Source organism: Salmo salar, chromosome ssa18 (assembly GCF_905237065.1).
Source record: "Salmo salar chromosome ssa18, Ssal_v3.1, whole genome shotgun sequence".
Lineage (NCBI taxonomy): Eukaryota > Metazoa > Chordata > Actinopteri > Salmoniformes > Salmonidae > Salmo > Salmo salar.
This window is the reverse complement of record NC_059459.1, coordinates 31,831,110-31,846,509: the sequence shown is the minus strand read 5'-3', so window position 1 is coordinate 31,846,509 and position 15,400 is coordinate 31,831,110. Positions and strand designations below refer to the sequence as shown.

At 45.5% G+C, this 15,400-nt stretch overlaps 1 protein-coding gene across 1 annotated transcript in view; it reads left to right on the top strand.

The window, feature by feature from the left end:
* Positions 1-6,418, top strand: part of LOC106577258 (golgin subfamily A member 7B) — a 20,334-nt gene extending 13,916 nt beyond the window's left edge. Inside the window, exons 4-5 of the mRNA XM_014155193.2 lie at positions 4,223-4,324; positions 5,377-6,418. Coding sequence (XP_014010668.1) covers positions 4,223-4,324; positions 5,377-5,463 — 189 coding nt within the window. The 3' untranslated portion in view covers positions 5,464-6,418. The remainder of the gene's footprint in view (positions 1-4,222; positions 4,325-5,376) is intronic.
* The last annotated feature ends 8,982 nt before the right edge of the window (positions 6,419-15,400 follow it).

Sequence of the window (15,400 nt, the reverse complement as noted above, 5' to 3'; positions counted from 1 at the left end):
CACACACACACACACACACACACACACACACACACACACACACACACACACACACACACACACACACACACACACACACACACACACACACACACAGATTAATCTTCCCCTCAGCTGTGTGTATCCCTGTCATTAGGTCAGACGGAACAAGATGTTAAGAGAGCAAAAACTCCCAGCCTGCCCCTCTTCTCTGATAACATTAATCTCCATGTTTTTGTTACGTTCTCATAAACATTCTTTCACTGAGACAATACTGAAGTTCAGACTGCAAATCGAGACACAGAATTCATCTCTATTAAAGATTTTGTTGGTTTTTGTAAGCATTTTTGTGATCAAGACCCATGCAAAGTACTGGAAGTGAGTCAAGACACACTACATTCATTGCCATTCAGTGGCCTCTCTGCTCTCCTCTCCTAATATCTTTGTCAGATAAGATATCTGCAACATGGAGATCTAGAGATCATATGTGAAGAAAGCTGTTTATTTATACTAGATTTAATAAAATCTCAGTAAATTACAGATGACGGATGACAGAGATATGCTGTACCCACCCAGGAAGACTAGTGTGTGTATTTTTATGTTTGTGTGTGTGTGTGTGTGTGTGTGTGTGTGTGTGTGTGTGTGTGTGTGTGTGTGTGTGTGTGTGTGTGTGTGTGTGTGTGTGTGTGTGCGTGTGTGCGTGTGTGTGTGCGTGCATGTGTATTTGTTTGTGTGTTTGCGTGTGCACACATACATGCCAAAGTTATCATAGTTTTGTGTTTTTGTATAATTTTTTATTTCTGTTTATTTGTATTTGACATTCAGTTTAGTTTCAGTTAGTTTTCAGATTCCCTTTACTAGTTTCAATTTAGTTTCAGTATTATGAAAACAATTCTATTTCGTTTTGATATTATTTAATTTCAGTTTTATTGTTAGGGACAGAAAGAAGCCCATGCGTGGAAGGCTAGGAGACATGTGTTTTTGGGATGTCCCCTCTTGCCACTGTGGGGCAGTAATGGAGGACATTACTCCCCCACAGCTGATGGGTCAATTCATAGGTTAGGTTTAAAGGTAGACTCAGCGAGATGACGTAGATGTACGAAGTAAACAGTAGTAGTGGATCAATTTCCGCAACAACCAGGACCGTTAAAGCGCAAGCCTAAACTTCTCCACTGTTTCGGTCCAGTAGCTACCGTGCTGTAGCAGCGTGAAGCGCACCTGTGTACATGCGCAGATCATTGGTCACCACCTTTCAAATTGTGTTCCATTTTAGGGATAAAAATTGTCCAACTTGCACCTACACCTAAAATGTTTTGACTGCAGTTGACTGCAAGTTTCTGCAGTTGCTCCTCACCGATATCATACGTGAGTAAGACATTTAAATGTGTTAACCCTCGCAAGGCTGCCAGCCCAGATGGCATCCCTAGCCGCGGCCTCAGAGCATGTTCAGACCAGCTGGCTGGTGTGTTTACGGAACTATTCAATCTCTCACTATGCCAGTCTGCTGTCCCCACTTGCTTCAAGATGTCCACCATTGTTCCTTTACCGAAGAAAGCAAAGGTAACTGAATTAAATGACTATCGCCCCTTGGCACTCACTTCTGTCATCAAGAAGTGCTTTGAGAGGCTAGTGTCAGTGTTCACCAGGAAACAGGAGGGTCGAAGTCAGACGCAGGAGACTCAAGTCCGTGAACACACAAAAAATATGTATTAGATATCCATACGTTGCCGACAGGGCAAGGCAAAACAAATGCCCAAAACAAACAGCCCAAAACACGCTGCACTGAAACCCACAGGCAGAGGAAAAAAACACCTGTACCTCAAACACGTAACACCTGACAACAAACAATCACGCACACAGCACAAACTACACAGAACGACTAAATACCCTCCCCCACTAATGAACTAATAAGAAACAGGTGCCAACTAAACAAGACCTAACCAACAGAAAATAAAAAAAGGATCGGTGCCCGCTAGTAGGCCGGCGACGACGACCGCTGAGCGCCGCCCGGGCCAGGAGGGGCGCCACCTTCCGTCGATGTTCTGACAGCTAGTTAAGGATCATATAACCTCCACCCTACCTGTCACCCTAGACCCACTTCAATTTTTTTACTACCCCAATAGGTCCACTGACGATGCAATCACCATCACACTGCCCTATCCCATCTGGACAAGAAGAATACCTATGTAAGAATGCTGTTCATTGACTACAGCTCAGCCTTCAACACCATACTACCCTCCAAGCTCATCATCAAGCTCGGGGCACTGGGTCTGAACCCCGCCCTGTGCAACTGGGTCCTGGACTTCCTGACGGGTGGACCTCAGGTGGTGAAGGTAGGAAACAACACTGATCCTCAACACAGGGGGCCTCACAAGGGCGCGTTCTCCGCCCCCTCCAGTACTCCCTGTTCACCCATTACTGTGTAGCCACGCACGCCTCAATCATCAAGTTTGCAGACGACACAACAGTAGAAAGGCCTGATTACTAACAATGATGAGACAGACTACAAGCAGGAGGTGAGGGCCCTGGCGGAATGGTGCCATGAAAATAACCTCTCCCTCAACGTCAACAAAATGGAGGAGCTGATGGTAGACTTCAGGAAACAGCAGAGGGAGCACGCCCCTATCCATATTGACAGGACCGCAGTGGCGAAGGTGAAAAGCTTCAAGTTCCTTGGCGTACACATCACTGACAATCTGAAATGGTCCACCCCACAGACATTCAGGTGGAAAACCTCAGGAGGCTGAAGAAATTCGGCTTGGCTCCTAAGACCCTCACAAACTTTCACAGATGCACAATTGGGAGCATCCTGTCAGACTGTATCACCGCCTGGTACGGCAACTGCACCGCCCGCAACCGCAGGGCTCTCCAGAGGGTGGTGTGGTCTGCACAACGCATCACAGGGCGCACACTGCCTGCCCTCCAGGACACCTACACCACCCGATGTCACAGGAAGGCCAAAAAGATCATCAAGGACAACAACCACCCGAGCCACTGCCTGTCCACCCTGTTACCATCCAGAAGGCGAGGTCAGTACAGGTGCATCAAAGCTGGGACCGAGAGACTGAATAACAGCTTCTATCTCAAGGCCATCAGACTGTTAAATAGCCATCACTAGTCGGCTTCCACCCAGTTACTCAACCCTGCATCTTAGAGGCTGCTGCCCCATATACATAGACCAGGAATCACTGGCCACTTTAATAATGGAACACTAGTCACTTTAATAATGTTACTGCTTTACATACTGCTTCACTCATTTCAAATGTATATACTGTTTTCTATTCTACTGTATTTTAGTCAATGCCACTCTGACATTGCTCGTCCTAATATTTATTAATTCCATTCTTTTACTTTTAGATGTGTGTGTATTGTTGTGAGTTAGATAGTACTGCACTGTTGGAGCTAGGAACACAAGCATTTCGCCCGCAATAACATCTGCTAAATATGTGTATGTGACCTGTAATATCTGCTAAATATGTGTATGTGACCTGTAACATCTGCTAAATATGTGTATGTGACCTGTAACATCTGCTAAATATGTGTATGTGACCTGTAACATCTGCTAAATATGTGTATGTGACCTGTAACATCTGCTAAATATGTGTATGTGACCTGTAACATCTGCTAAATATGTGTATGTGACCTGTAACATCTGCTAAATATGTGTATGTGACCTGTAACATCTGCTAAATATGTGTATGTGACCTGTAACATCTTCTAAATATGTGTATGTGACCTGTAACATCTGCTAAATATGTGTATGTGACCTGTAACATCTGCTAAATATGTGTATGTGACCTGTAACATTTGATTGATTTGATTGCCATTGCCTGCATTGTGGGAGGCGCTATTGTCAACCAATTATTATGATGATTTTGAGTGACCATACGCGAACATGACCAAGACGAGACTGAAACAGGAACCAATTTGCCGTGATTTGCATGTACAGTGGAGATATACAAATAAATATATATATCCACTGTAAGTAAGAGCGAGGGGGGGAGCTAACGTAAGAGCGAGGGGTAAGGATTCTTTAGCATTTCGCCTATTGAATTTGTCTGTCTGTCTTTCTCCCTCTCATCTCTCCTCCCTCCTCCCTCCAACCTCTCTCTCGCTCTCTCTCGCTCTCTCTCGCTCTCTCTGTCTTTCTCCCTCTCCTCTCCATCCTCCTCCTCCCTCTCTCTCTCTGTCTTTCTCACTCTCATATCTCCCTCCACCTCTCTCTCTCCTCTCCCTCTGTCAGATGTTGAAGAAGATCTCAGGGTACATCCAGGAGCAGAATGAGAAGATCTACGCTCCCAGAGGTCTATTACTGACAGACCCTATAGAGAGAGGCATGAGAGTCGTATCCTTTTGAGCAATAAATTGGTCTATTGTTACACAGCTGGTCTTATTTCTAATCTCAGAACCATGCTAGAACTATAATAGGAAGTGAGGGGTTGATTTATAGGGTCAGGGTTTAGGGGTCCGGGTTTATAGGTCAGGGGTCAGGGTTAGATGTTTATGAAGACATAGGTTGCCACAAAGTTGACTGCTGGTGAGTAAAGTGACAACACAAAGCCTCAAAAAGTAAATGTTTTGAGGGTTAGAGGGCTATATTAGTGTGGTTGTAGCTCACAATTTTTTAAAAACTTTTTTTAAGACCTATTTTCTTCCTAATTTTCTCCCCCCTCCTCTGTCACTCCCCCTGGAGCTGCTGTCTCCTTTGTCACTCCCCCCTGGCGCTGCTGTCTCCTCTGTCACTCCCCCCTGGCGCTGCTGTCTCCTCTGTCACTCCCCCCTGGCGCTGCTGTCTCCTCTGTCACTCCCCCCTGGCGCTGCTGTCTCCTCTGTCACTCCCCCCTGGAGCTGCTGTCTCCTCTGTCACTCCCCCTGGAGCTGCTGTCTCCTCTGTTACTCCCCCCCAGCCCTACTCTACAGGGAAAGGCAGGGATAAAGATAATGGGTACGTATCAAATTGCACCCTATTCCCAATATAGTGCACTACTTTTGGCCAGGACCCATGGGGCAATATAGTGAATAGGTGCCATTTGGTACACAGTGATGTGTCCAGCGGATCATCACACTGGCCTGGCTGGGTTGTCCCTCCCTCTCTCTCCTGAGACAATGAGAAACACAGAGGGATAACAGAAGGCCAAGCTATACCTATACAATAATCACTTTTTTACACAGTGCTAAGTATTGTGTGTGTGTGTCTGTGTGTGTGCATTTTTGCGTGTCTGTACCAATTGACACCATCTGACACGTAGTACCCAGGGTCCCACACCGTCCCACACCATCTCTCTCTCTCTCTCTCTCTCTCTCTCTCTCTCTCTCTCTCTCTCTCTCTCTCTCTCTCTCTCTCTCTCTCTCTCTTGCTCTCTCTCTCGTCTATACTCCTTAATCCCTGTCCTTCAGATCGAGGTGAGTGTGTTTGAGGACCGCGGTTTGAGCGGCTCTAGCCACAGCAGCAGTGTGTCGTCTGGTGGCAGCAGCCAGCGGTGACTGGAGGATCAGCACCAGGGATATGGGTACCACCACAGAAGCAGCGGATCTTTCACCAACATCCGCATGCTGAAACAAGAGAGCACCCGCTTCTGACTATAGATGTATATCAACGTAATCTATATACTATCTCTAGTTTGGAGTATAGATGCATATGTAATCAATATACTATCTCTAGTTCTGACTATAGATGCATATGTAATCAATATACTATCTCTAGTTCTGAGTATAGACACATATCTAATCAATGTACTGTCTCTAGTTCTGAGTATAGATGCATATGTCATACAGGAAGTAAATATTGATTGTATATACTATCTGTAGTTGTGTGTCAGGGAGACTAAAGAGAGAGGCCAGGACGAGGCTACTGAAGAACAGGGGCAGACGTTGAAACACACATCTTTGAGTATCTGATGGTTAGACTCATGTTTCTGCAGACTACTCATTCAGCCGACTGTCATTCTGCTGTGTCACTATTCCCTGTGTTTCCATGACTTCAGATGGAACTATTATGCCATAGCCAATACAGATGTAGGATCTTAATTTGATCACCCTGTTGCAGGAGAACCTTCCTGCAAAGCAGGAAAGGTAAAATGTGTAGTGTATTTGGGGTTCAAGTCTGTAATTTCCAAAATGTTAACGTGTCAATTTCCACTTAAATTATTGATCAACCTCTACAAATATGTGAATTAATTATAATCAACATAATAATTCACATTTCCTGTTGCTGCAGGATTATTTTCCTGCTGTAGCAAACTGGATCAAATTGAATATTTTGAAGTAGTAGTAGCATATTTTATTTATTTTATTTCACCTTTATTTAACCAGGTAGGCCAGTTGAGAACAAGTTCTCATTTACAACTGCGACCTGGCCAAGATAAAGCAAAGCAGTGCGACATAAACAACAACACAGAGTTACACATGGGATAAACAAACGTACAGTCAATAACACAATAGAAAATATGTATACAGTTTGTGCAAATGAAGGAGGTAAGGCAATAAATAGGCCATAGTGGCGAAGTAATTACAATTGAGCAATTAACACTGGAGTGATAGATGTGCAGATGAGGATGTGCAAGTACAAATACTGGTGTGCAAAAGAGCAGAAAAAAACAAATATGGGGATGAGGTAGGTAGTTGGTTGGATGGGCTATTTACAGATGGGCTGTGTACAGCTGCAGCGATCGGTAAGCTGCTCTGACAGGCAATGCTTGAAGTTAGTGAGGGAGATATGTCTCCAACTTCAGTGATTTTTGCAATTCTTCCAGTCATTGGCAGCAGAAAACTAGAAGGAAAGGCGGCCAAACGAGGTGTTGGCTTTGGGGATGACCAGTGAAATATATACCTGCTGGAGCACGTGCTCCAGGTGGGTGTTGCTATGGTGACCAGAGCTTTACCTAGCAAAGACTTATAGATGACCTGGAGCCAGTGGGTTTGGCAACGAATATGTAGCGAGGACCAGCCAACAAGAGAATACAGGTCGCAATGGTGGATAGTATATGGGGCTGTGGTGACAAAACTGATGGCACTGTGATAGACTGCATCCAACTTGCTGAGTAGAGTGTTGGAGGCTATTTTGTAAATGACATCGCTGAAGTCAAGGATCGGCAGGATAGTCAGTTTTACGAGGGTATGTTTAGCAGCATGAGTAAGGGAGGCTTTGTTGCGAAATAGAAAGCCGATTCTAGATTTAATTTTAGATTCGAGGTGCTTAATATGGATCTGGAAGGAGAGTTTACAGTCTAGCCAGACACCTAGGTATTTATAGTTGTCCACATATTCTAAATCAGAACCATCCAGAGTAGTGATGCTAGGCCGACGGGCGGGTGTGGGCAGCGATCAGTTGAAGAGCATTCATTTAATTTTACTAGCGTTTAAGAGCAGTTGAAGGCCACGGAAGGAGTGTTGTATGGCATTGAAGCTCATTTGAAGGTTTGTTAACACAGTGTCCAAAGAAGGGCCAGAATGGTGTTGTCTGCGTAGAGGTGGATCAAAGAATCACCCGCAGCAAGAGCGACATCATTGATATATACAGAGAAAAGAGTCGGCCCGAGAATTGAACCCTGTGGCATCCCCATAGAGGCTGCCGGAGGTCCGGACAACAGGCCCTCCGATTTGATACACTGAACTCTATCTGAGAAGTAGTTAGTGAACCAGGCAGGGCAGTCATTAGAGATATCAAGGCTGTTGAGTCTGCCGATAAGAATGCGGTGATTGACAGAGTCAAAAGCCTTAGACAGGTCAATGAAGACGGCTGTACAATACTGTTTTTTATCGATGGTGGTTATGATATCATTTAGGACCTTGAGCGTGTCTAAGGTGCACCCGTGACCAGCTCGGAAACAGGACTGCATAGCGGAGAAGGTACGGTGGGATTCGAGATGGTCGGTGATCTGTTTGTTCAATTGGCTTTCGAAGACTTTAGAAAGGCAGGGCAGGATGGATATATGTCTGTAACAGTTTGGGTCTAGAGTGTCTTCCCCTTTGAAGAGAGGGATGACTGCGGCCACTTTCCAGTCTTCAGGAATCTCAGACGATATGAAAGAGAGGTTGAACAGACTAGTAATAGGGGTTGCGACAATGGCGGCGGATAATTTTAGGAAGCGAGGGTCCAGCGAGCGGGAGACACGGCGTAGAGTTAGTGGGCCGGGGCTAGTAGCTGGGTCCTCACCGACATCAATGATGCAGAGACCGGTTGAGAGCACATCAGCGAAATACGTCAGCAGACCAGTCATGATGGATCGGCGGGGCTCCGTGTCGATAAAGGGTCCAGGTCAATTGGCAAGAGAAGTATTGTAGTTGGTGTACTTCGTTTGCTAGCCGGGGGAATGGGCCTAGCTCGAGGCTAACTGGTGCTTGCTTCTGGACAAGGGCATTAGCCACGATAGCCACTCGGTAGCAGCTAGCTAGTTGCAATGATCCAGTGAAATGGCCCAGAGCTTGCGGCAGGAATCTGGTGATGTAGTGGGGGGGAAAAAGCAGTCCGATATGCTCAGGGCTGACATTGCGCTGTGCAGACTGGCAGGTGTTATTCGGGCTATGCAGGCTATCCGGGCTAAAGCGTCTTGTGTCTGTGCTAAAGGTAAAGACTGCTAGCAGTGGCTAACAAAGACTAAATAGCTTGTAGCTAATTAGCGGGCTAGCTTCTGAAGGCTAGCTTCTGATGGAGATTCCAGTTATAAGGTCTAAAAAAAAGGCATATCCGTACCACGTTAGGTGAGGCGGGTTGGAAGAAGTTATATTTCATTCGAAAATGGAAAAAGGGATTGTATACAGAAAAACGAGAAAAAAATGAAAAAAGCTGAATATTTACACGGGGCAAAACACGGGTCAAAAACAAACACGTCTTGCTGCTACACCATCTTCGATTGGTGATGTATTGTGGGTGGTGGACTGTTCTTGATTCACATAACTATCACTTTGATTGCTGACAATGGCACACTTACTGATAATGTTTTTGAAAGACAGTTCATTTCAGGCAGTGTGAAAACGAGGCCAGTGCTTTGTGAATGCTGACGTGTCCTGCCCTGTTCTGTTTCTACCTACTGCTTCAGCTTCCTGTGTGTGTGTGTGTGTGTGTGTGTGTGTGTGTGTGTGTGTGTGTGTGTGTGTGTGTGTGTGTGTGTGTGTGTGTGTGTGTGTGTGTGTGTGTGTGTGTGTGTGTGTGTGCGTAGGGACTGCTAGTTCTTCTGGGTCATTTCACATGGATCTGGCTCGGACTTCAAAACACTGAGCACTGAAACACTTTGGATTATTTATCCATGCTGATTTAGAGCACTGGGTACTGGTGATCCACAGCGCAACACTCACACAGACACACACACACACACACACACACACACACACACACACACACACACACACACACACACACACACACACACACACACACACACACACACACACATCCACAAATGCATGCACAGAGGCATATGCACAAACATACACTGAGTGTACAAAACATTAGGAACATCTTCCTAATATTGAGTTTCACCTCTTTTTGCCCTCAGAACAGCCTCAATTAATCAGGGATGGACTCTACAAGTTTTCAAAATCGTTCCACAGGGATGCTGGCCCATGTTGACTCCAATGCTTCCCACAGTCAAGTTGGCTGGATGTCTTTTGGGTGGTGGACCATTCTTGATACACACAGGAAACTGTTGAGAGTGAAAAACCAGCAGCGTTGCAGTTCTTGACACACTCATACCGGAGTGCCTGGGACCTACTACCATACCCCATTCAAAGGCACTTCAATGTTTTGTCTTGCCCATTCACCCTCTGATTGGCACAACTGTCTTAAGGCTTAAAAATCCTTCTTTAACCTGTCTCCTCCCCTTCGTCTACACTGATTGAAGTGGATTTAACAGGTGGCATCAATAAGGGATCATAGCTGTCAACTGGATTCAGCTGGTCAGTCTGTCATGGAAAGTTCCTAATATTTTGTACTCTCAGTGTATGTAGACACACACAGACACACACACACCTGTGGCCCCTGGCCTTGCGTTCCTGCACACAAAGTCCTGGCAGCCCCACATTCAGTCAGACCAGATGGTCTCAGGTCAGAGACACACACATACTCCCTCCCTCCCTTGCTCCCTCACCTCCGTCCCTTGCTCCCTCCATCCTTCCTTCCCTCCCTCCCTTGCTCCCTCCCTCCATCCTTCCTTCTTTCCCTCCCTTCCTTGCTCACTCCACCCCCCCTCCCTGCCTCCCTCCATCCTTCCTTCTTTCCCTCCCTCCCTCCCTCCCTCCCCCCTCCCTCCCTCCCTCCCTCCCTCCCTCCCTCCCTCCCTCACAGCCAATCGGTGTTCTCTGTTTGTGGTCTCAGCTCATTGGAATCACAAGCAAACCTCCAGCCCTTTAAAGTCATGCTTGTCCCTGGCCTGTAGCACTTCTAAACTGCCTGGCTAATTACAGATTGTTCGTTACTCCAAACGAGCCTGTACAAGGTTTATTTAGACAGATGTGGTTCATAGAAGATAGACTTAGTGTGGTTTTAACACTACAGCTGGATAATGACTGTTTGTTCCCTGGTTCTCTATATTTATGGACTACAGCTGGATAATGACTGTTCCCTGGTTCTCTATATTTATGGGCTACAGCTGGATAATGACTGTTCCCTGGTTCTCTATATTTATGGGCTACAGCTGGATAATGACTGTTCCCTGGTTCTCTATATTTATGGGCTACAGCTGGATAATGACTGTTCCCTGGTTCTCTATATTTATGGACTACAGCTGGATAATGACTGTTCCCTGGTTCTCTATATTTATGGACTACAGCTGGATAATGACTGTTCCCTGGTTCTCTATATTTATGGGCTACAGCTGGATAATGACTGTTCCCTGGTTCTCTATATTTATGGACTACAGCTGGATAATGACTGTTCCCTGGTTCTCTATATTTATGGACTACAGCTGGATAATGACTGTTCCCTGGTTCTCTATATTTATGGACTACAGCTGGATAATGACTGTTCCCTGGTTCTCTATATTTATGGACTACAGCTGGATAATGACTGTTCCCTGGTTCTCTATATTTATGGGCTACAGCTGGATAATGACTGTTCCCTGGTTCTCTATATTTATGGACTACAGCTGGATAATGACTGTTCCCTGGTTCTCTATATTTATGGACTACAGCTGGATAATGCCTGTTCCCTGGTTCTAATATTTAGGGACCTATACTTAGGGACCTATATTAATGACCACCCCCGGCGTGTTTGTGTGTGTGTGTGTGGGGGGGGGACTCTCTCTCTTTCACACACACACACACACACACACACACACACACACACACACACACACACACACACACACACACACACACACACAGAGAGAGAGAGAGAGAGAGAGAGAGAGAGAGAGAGAGAGAGAGAGAGAGAGAGAGATCAGTTGATTAGGAGTAAAGTGGAGACTGATTACATTTCTCTATGCCAGCTGTGTCTGACTGGGTTTTTCTCTGTGGGCCCTTGGCTATCACAGTCCACCATAGAGATAAAATAACATAAAGGAATATCTCCATTGGTATTACTACTGCGTTATCAAACCACACAATGGGACTTTAAAGCAAGTGGCTGAGTCCATTGACCTTGGGTGTAATGTAGTTGCTCTCTCTCTCTCTCTCTCTCTCTCTCTCTCTCTCTCTCTCTCTCTCTGTCTCTGTCTCTCCCTCTCTCTGTCTCTCTGTCTCTCCCTCTCTCTGTCTCTCCCTCCCTCTCTCTCATTCTCTCTCTCTGTCTCTCCCTCTCTCTCATTCTCTCTCTCTGTCCCTCCCTCTCTCTCTCATTCTCTCTTTATCTCTCTATCCTTCTCTCTCTCTCCCTCTCTTTCTATCCTTCCCTCTCTCTCTCTCATTCTTTCTTTATCTCTCTATCCTTCCCTCTCTCTCATTCTCTCTTTATCTCTCTATCCCTCTAGCTCTCTATCCTTCCCTCTCTTTATCTCTCTATCCCTCTAGCTCTCTATCCTGCTCTCTCTCTCTCTCTCTCTCTCTCTCTCTCTCTCTCTCTCTCTCTCTCTCTCTCTCACTCTCTCACGCTCTCACTCTCTCTCTCACTCTCACTCAAACACACACACACATTCTCACATACATTGTAATCACCCTCTCTAGTGTGTGGACTGAGGAAGTTGCCCTAACACAGATCCAAGGTCAGTTTTGTGATTTACTACTGATGGTCACAGTTAGGATTGAGGGAGAGTAATCTTATCTTAGATTTGCCTAAGAGCAACTTCTAGCCAAACCCAGCCAGAGAACACCCTTTAAATCTGTACTCATTCAGCTTGGTTGTGTATCCTACTGTGCTTCGACACCTCCTCTGCTCTCTGATCAGCCTCCTGTGCTTTCGATGCCTTCATATTTCCTCTCTGTGGATTGGTTACCAAACCTGGGGCTGACTGACCAATAAAAATACTTAACACTGCCAATGAGAAAACCGGTGGGCTCTATGGACATGTATCTGAGCCAATCAGTGACCTTGTAAATAACCTTTGAACTTTTGTACATGTAAACACCGTTGTCACTATCTGGTCATGCTAGAAAGAAACTGAAATATATGGTGCTTTCTGACCACCAATCAATTTGAATGATGTTGACATTTTTGTTTCTACCATGGCCATGTACTAAAATCTACTCTGTAAAAGTGTTGTCATCGAGTCGAGTGACCTAGTCTATTTGTGTAAATCTGATGATAAGGATGATGACGACAACGAATACAATGATGATGATGATGGAGATGACGATGAGAAAGATACTCGGGAGGAGGATCGGAAGGTGCCAAAGATGGAAAAGAGAAGACATGCATACATACTGTATTGACTGACAGAATGTGATAGTTTTGTGTTGCATACTGAGAGAAAAATAGACTTAATGGGATTTTAATGATGCTTTGTATCTACTTCCCCAGAGTCAGATGAACTTGGGGATACCATTTTTATGTCTGTGTCCATTATGAAGGAAGTTGGAGGTAGTTTCGCAAAACAATGCTAACTAGTGTTAGCACAATGGCTGGAAGTCTATGTGTATCTGCTAGAAGATACCCACAGACTTCCAGTCATTTTGTTAATGCTAGTTAGCAATTGTGCTAGCTTTAGTTAGCTACTTCCTTCAAACTGCACACAAGACACGGATATGGTATCCAGGAGATAAAGGGCTTCATTGCCAAAATCCCAAAGTATCCCTTTAACATCCTGAAGTATCCCTTTAGAACTGAAAATATTGAGAAAGGAGGATGTACTAGTGTGAACTGTAAAGATGTAAGGGAAGACCAACAGTTGGCATGCCGTTGGCCTTTTGTAAATCTGCTGGGCCACTGAATTCACCGATGTCAGGCCACTCGTTGGCCACTGTAAGCTTGCTAACTGAGCCCCATAAAAAATGTGAGGACGACCAAATGAAGATGTATTGTTCAAATGCAATATACAGTATGTGAACACGTATGTTCTGATACGTAAACCTGTGAAAGTGAATGATAATCCAGTCTTCCTGTAATGTAAGGTTGTGTTCATTAGGCACGAAACATGAGAAAGCGAACTGAAAAAGGTACTCTGGCTTGTGTTCCTTAGACACCAAACGGAATAAAATGGACTGAAACAGGGAGGGGCTACCTTAGAAATGCTTGTTTTTTGTTGTCCTTTGCAAAACGTTTGGCCCTAATGAGTAGGACCCAGGCTAAGGTTGTTGAGTCTAAGTGCTGAAAGACTTTCTTCCCCGAGGTAGTCTACAAGAGTTAACCAACTCACCTCTGCTGCAACAAGAAAAATAGGATCTTATAACTTAAAGATGGAATCCGTAATAGGCGGGAACAGCGTCATGGCCGCCCTACGACCGTTGTTATTGTATTTGTGGCCGAGCTGAGGAGCGTGACGTCTGGCCGAGCTGAGGAGCGTGACGTCTGGCCGAGCTGAGGAGCGTGGCGCCTGGCCGAGCTGAGGAGCGTGACGTCTGGCCGAGCTGAGGAGCGTGACGTCTGGCCGAGCTGAGGTGCGTGACGTCTGGCCGAGCTGCGGAGCGTGACGTCTGGCCGAGCTGAGGAGCGTGACGTCTGGCCGAGCTGAGGAGCGTGACGTCTGGCCGAGCTGAGGAGCGTGACGTCTGGCCGAGCTGAGGAGCGTGACGTCTGGCCGAGCTTAGGAGCGTGACGTCTGGCCGAGCTGTGGAGCGTGACGTCTGGCCGAGCTGAGGAGCGTGACGTCTGGCCGAGCTGCGAAGCGTGACGTCTGGCCGAGCTGAGGAGCGTGATGCAGCATGGTAAAACATTACAGTACATATTGTGTTCTTCTATTGCACATGCAACAGGGTTTGTTGTTTGCAGTAACTTCTTTGTTTTTGTAATATCACAAACAGACGTGGCTGTTTCACCATTAAGGATTCCAGCTTCAACTTAATACTGTTAATGTATTTACAGAATCATAGTTACACATTTATTAAAGTCAGAGTTATGTATTCCACAAAGATTATTATTATTGATTTGAGCTTAAAAAAAAATAGTCACTTGAAGATAAATAAAATGTTATTACTTGAAAGATTGGTTTATTGTGACAGGCTGTTGCTTGTGTGTGTGTGTGTGTGTGTGTGTGTGTGTGTGTGTGTGAGTTTGTGTTTGTGTGTCTGTGACACGGGTGGTGTGTGTGTGTGTGTGTGTGTGTGTGTGTGTGTGTGTGTGTGTGTGTGTGTGTGTGTGCATGCGTGCGTGTGTGTGCGTGTATCTAGTTATGCCTGGTCCATGGGCATAGCCATCAGTTGTTTAGCAACAGAGTCCATGTTGTCCCTCAGTCCCAGTAAACACCATGGACACAGTTCATCTGAGGTAAAGTTTGAGAACTCTCTCTTGTCCTCCCTCTTAACCTCTCTCTTTTTTCCCTCTCAACCTCTTCTCTCTCCCTCTCCTCTCTCTCTCCTTTTCTCTCCCCCCCCCAAAACATCACACTCACAAGTTCCAAAAGAATAAGGACATTACAAATGTCATGTTATGTATATACACTGCTCAAAAAAATAAAGGGAACACTAAAATAACACATCCTAGATCTGAATGAATTAAATAATCGTATTAAATACTTTTATCTTTACATAGTTGAATGTGCTGACAACAAAATCACACAAAAATAATCAATGGAAATCCAATTTATCAACCCATGGAGGTCTGGATTTGGAGTCACACTCAAAATTAAAGTGGAAAACCACACTATAGGCTGATCCAACTTTGATGTAATGTCCTTAAAACAAGTCAAAATGAGGCTCAGTAGTGTGTGTGGACTCCACGTGCCTGTATGACCTCCCTACAACGCCTGGGCATGCTCCTGATGAGGTGGCGGATGGTCTCCTGAGGGATTTCCTCCCAGACCTGGACTAAAGCATCGCCAACTCCTGGACAGTCTGTGGTGCAACGTGGCGTTGGTGGATGGAGCGAGACATGATGTCCCAGATGTGCTCAATTGGA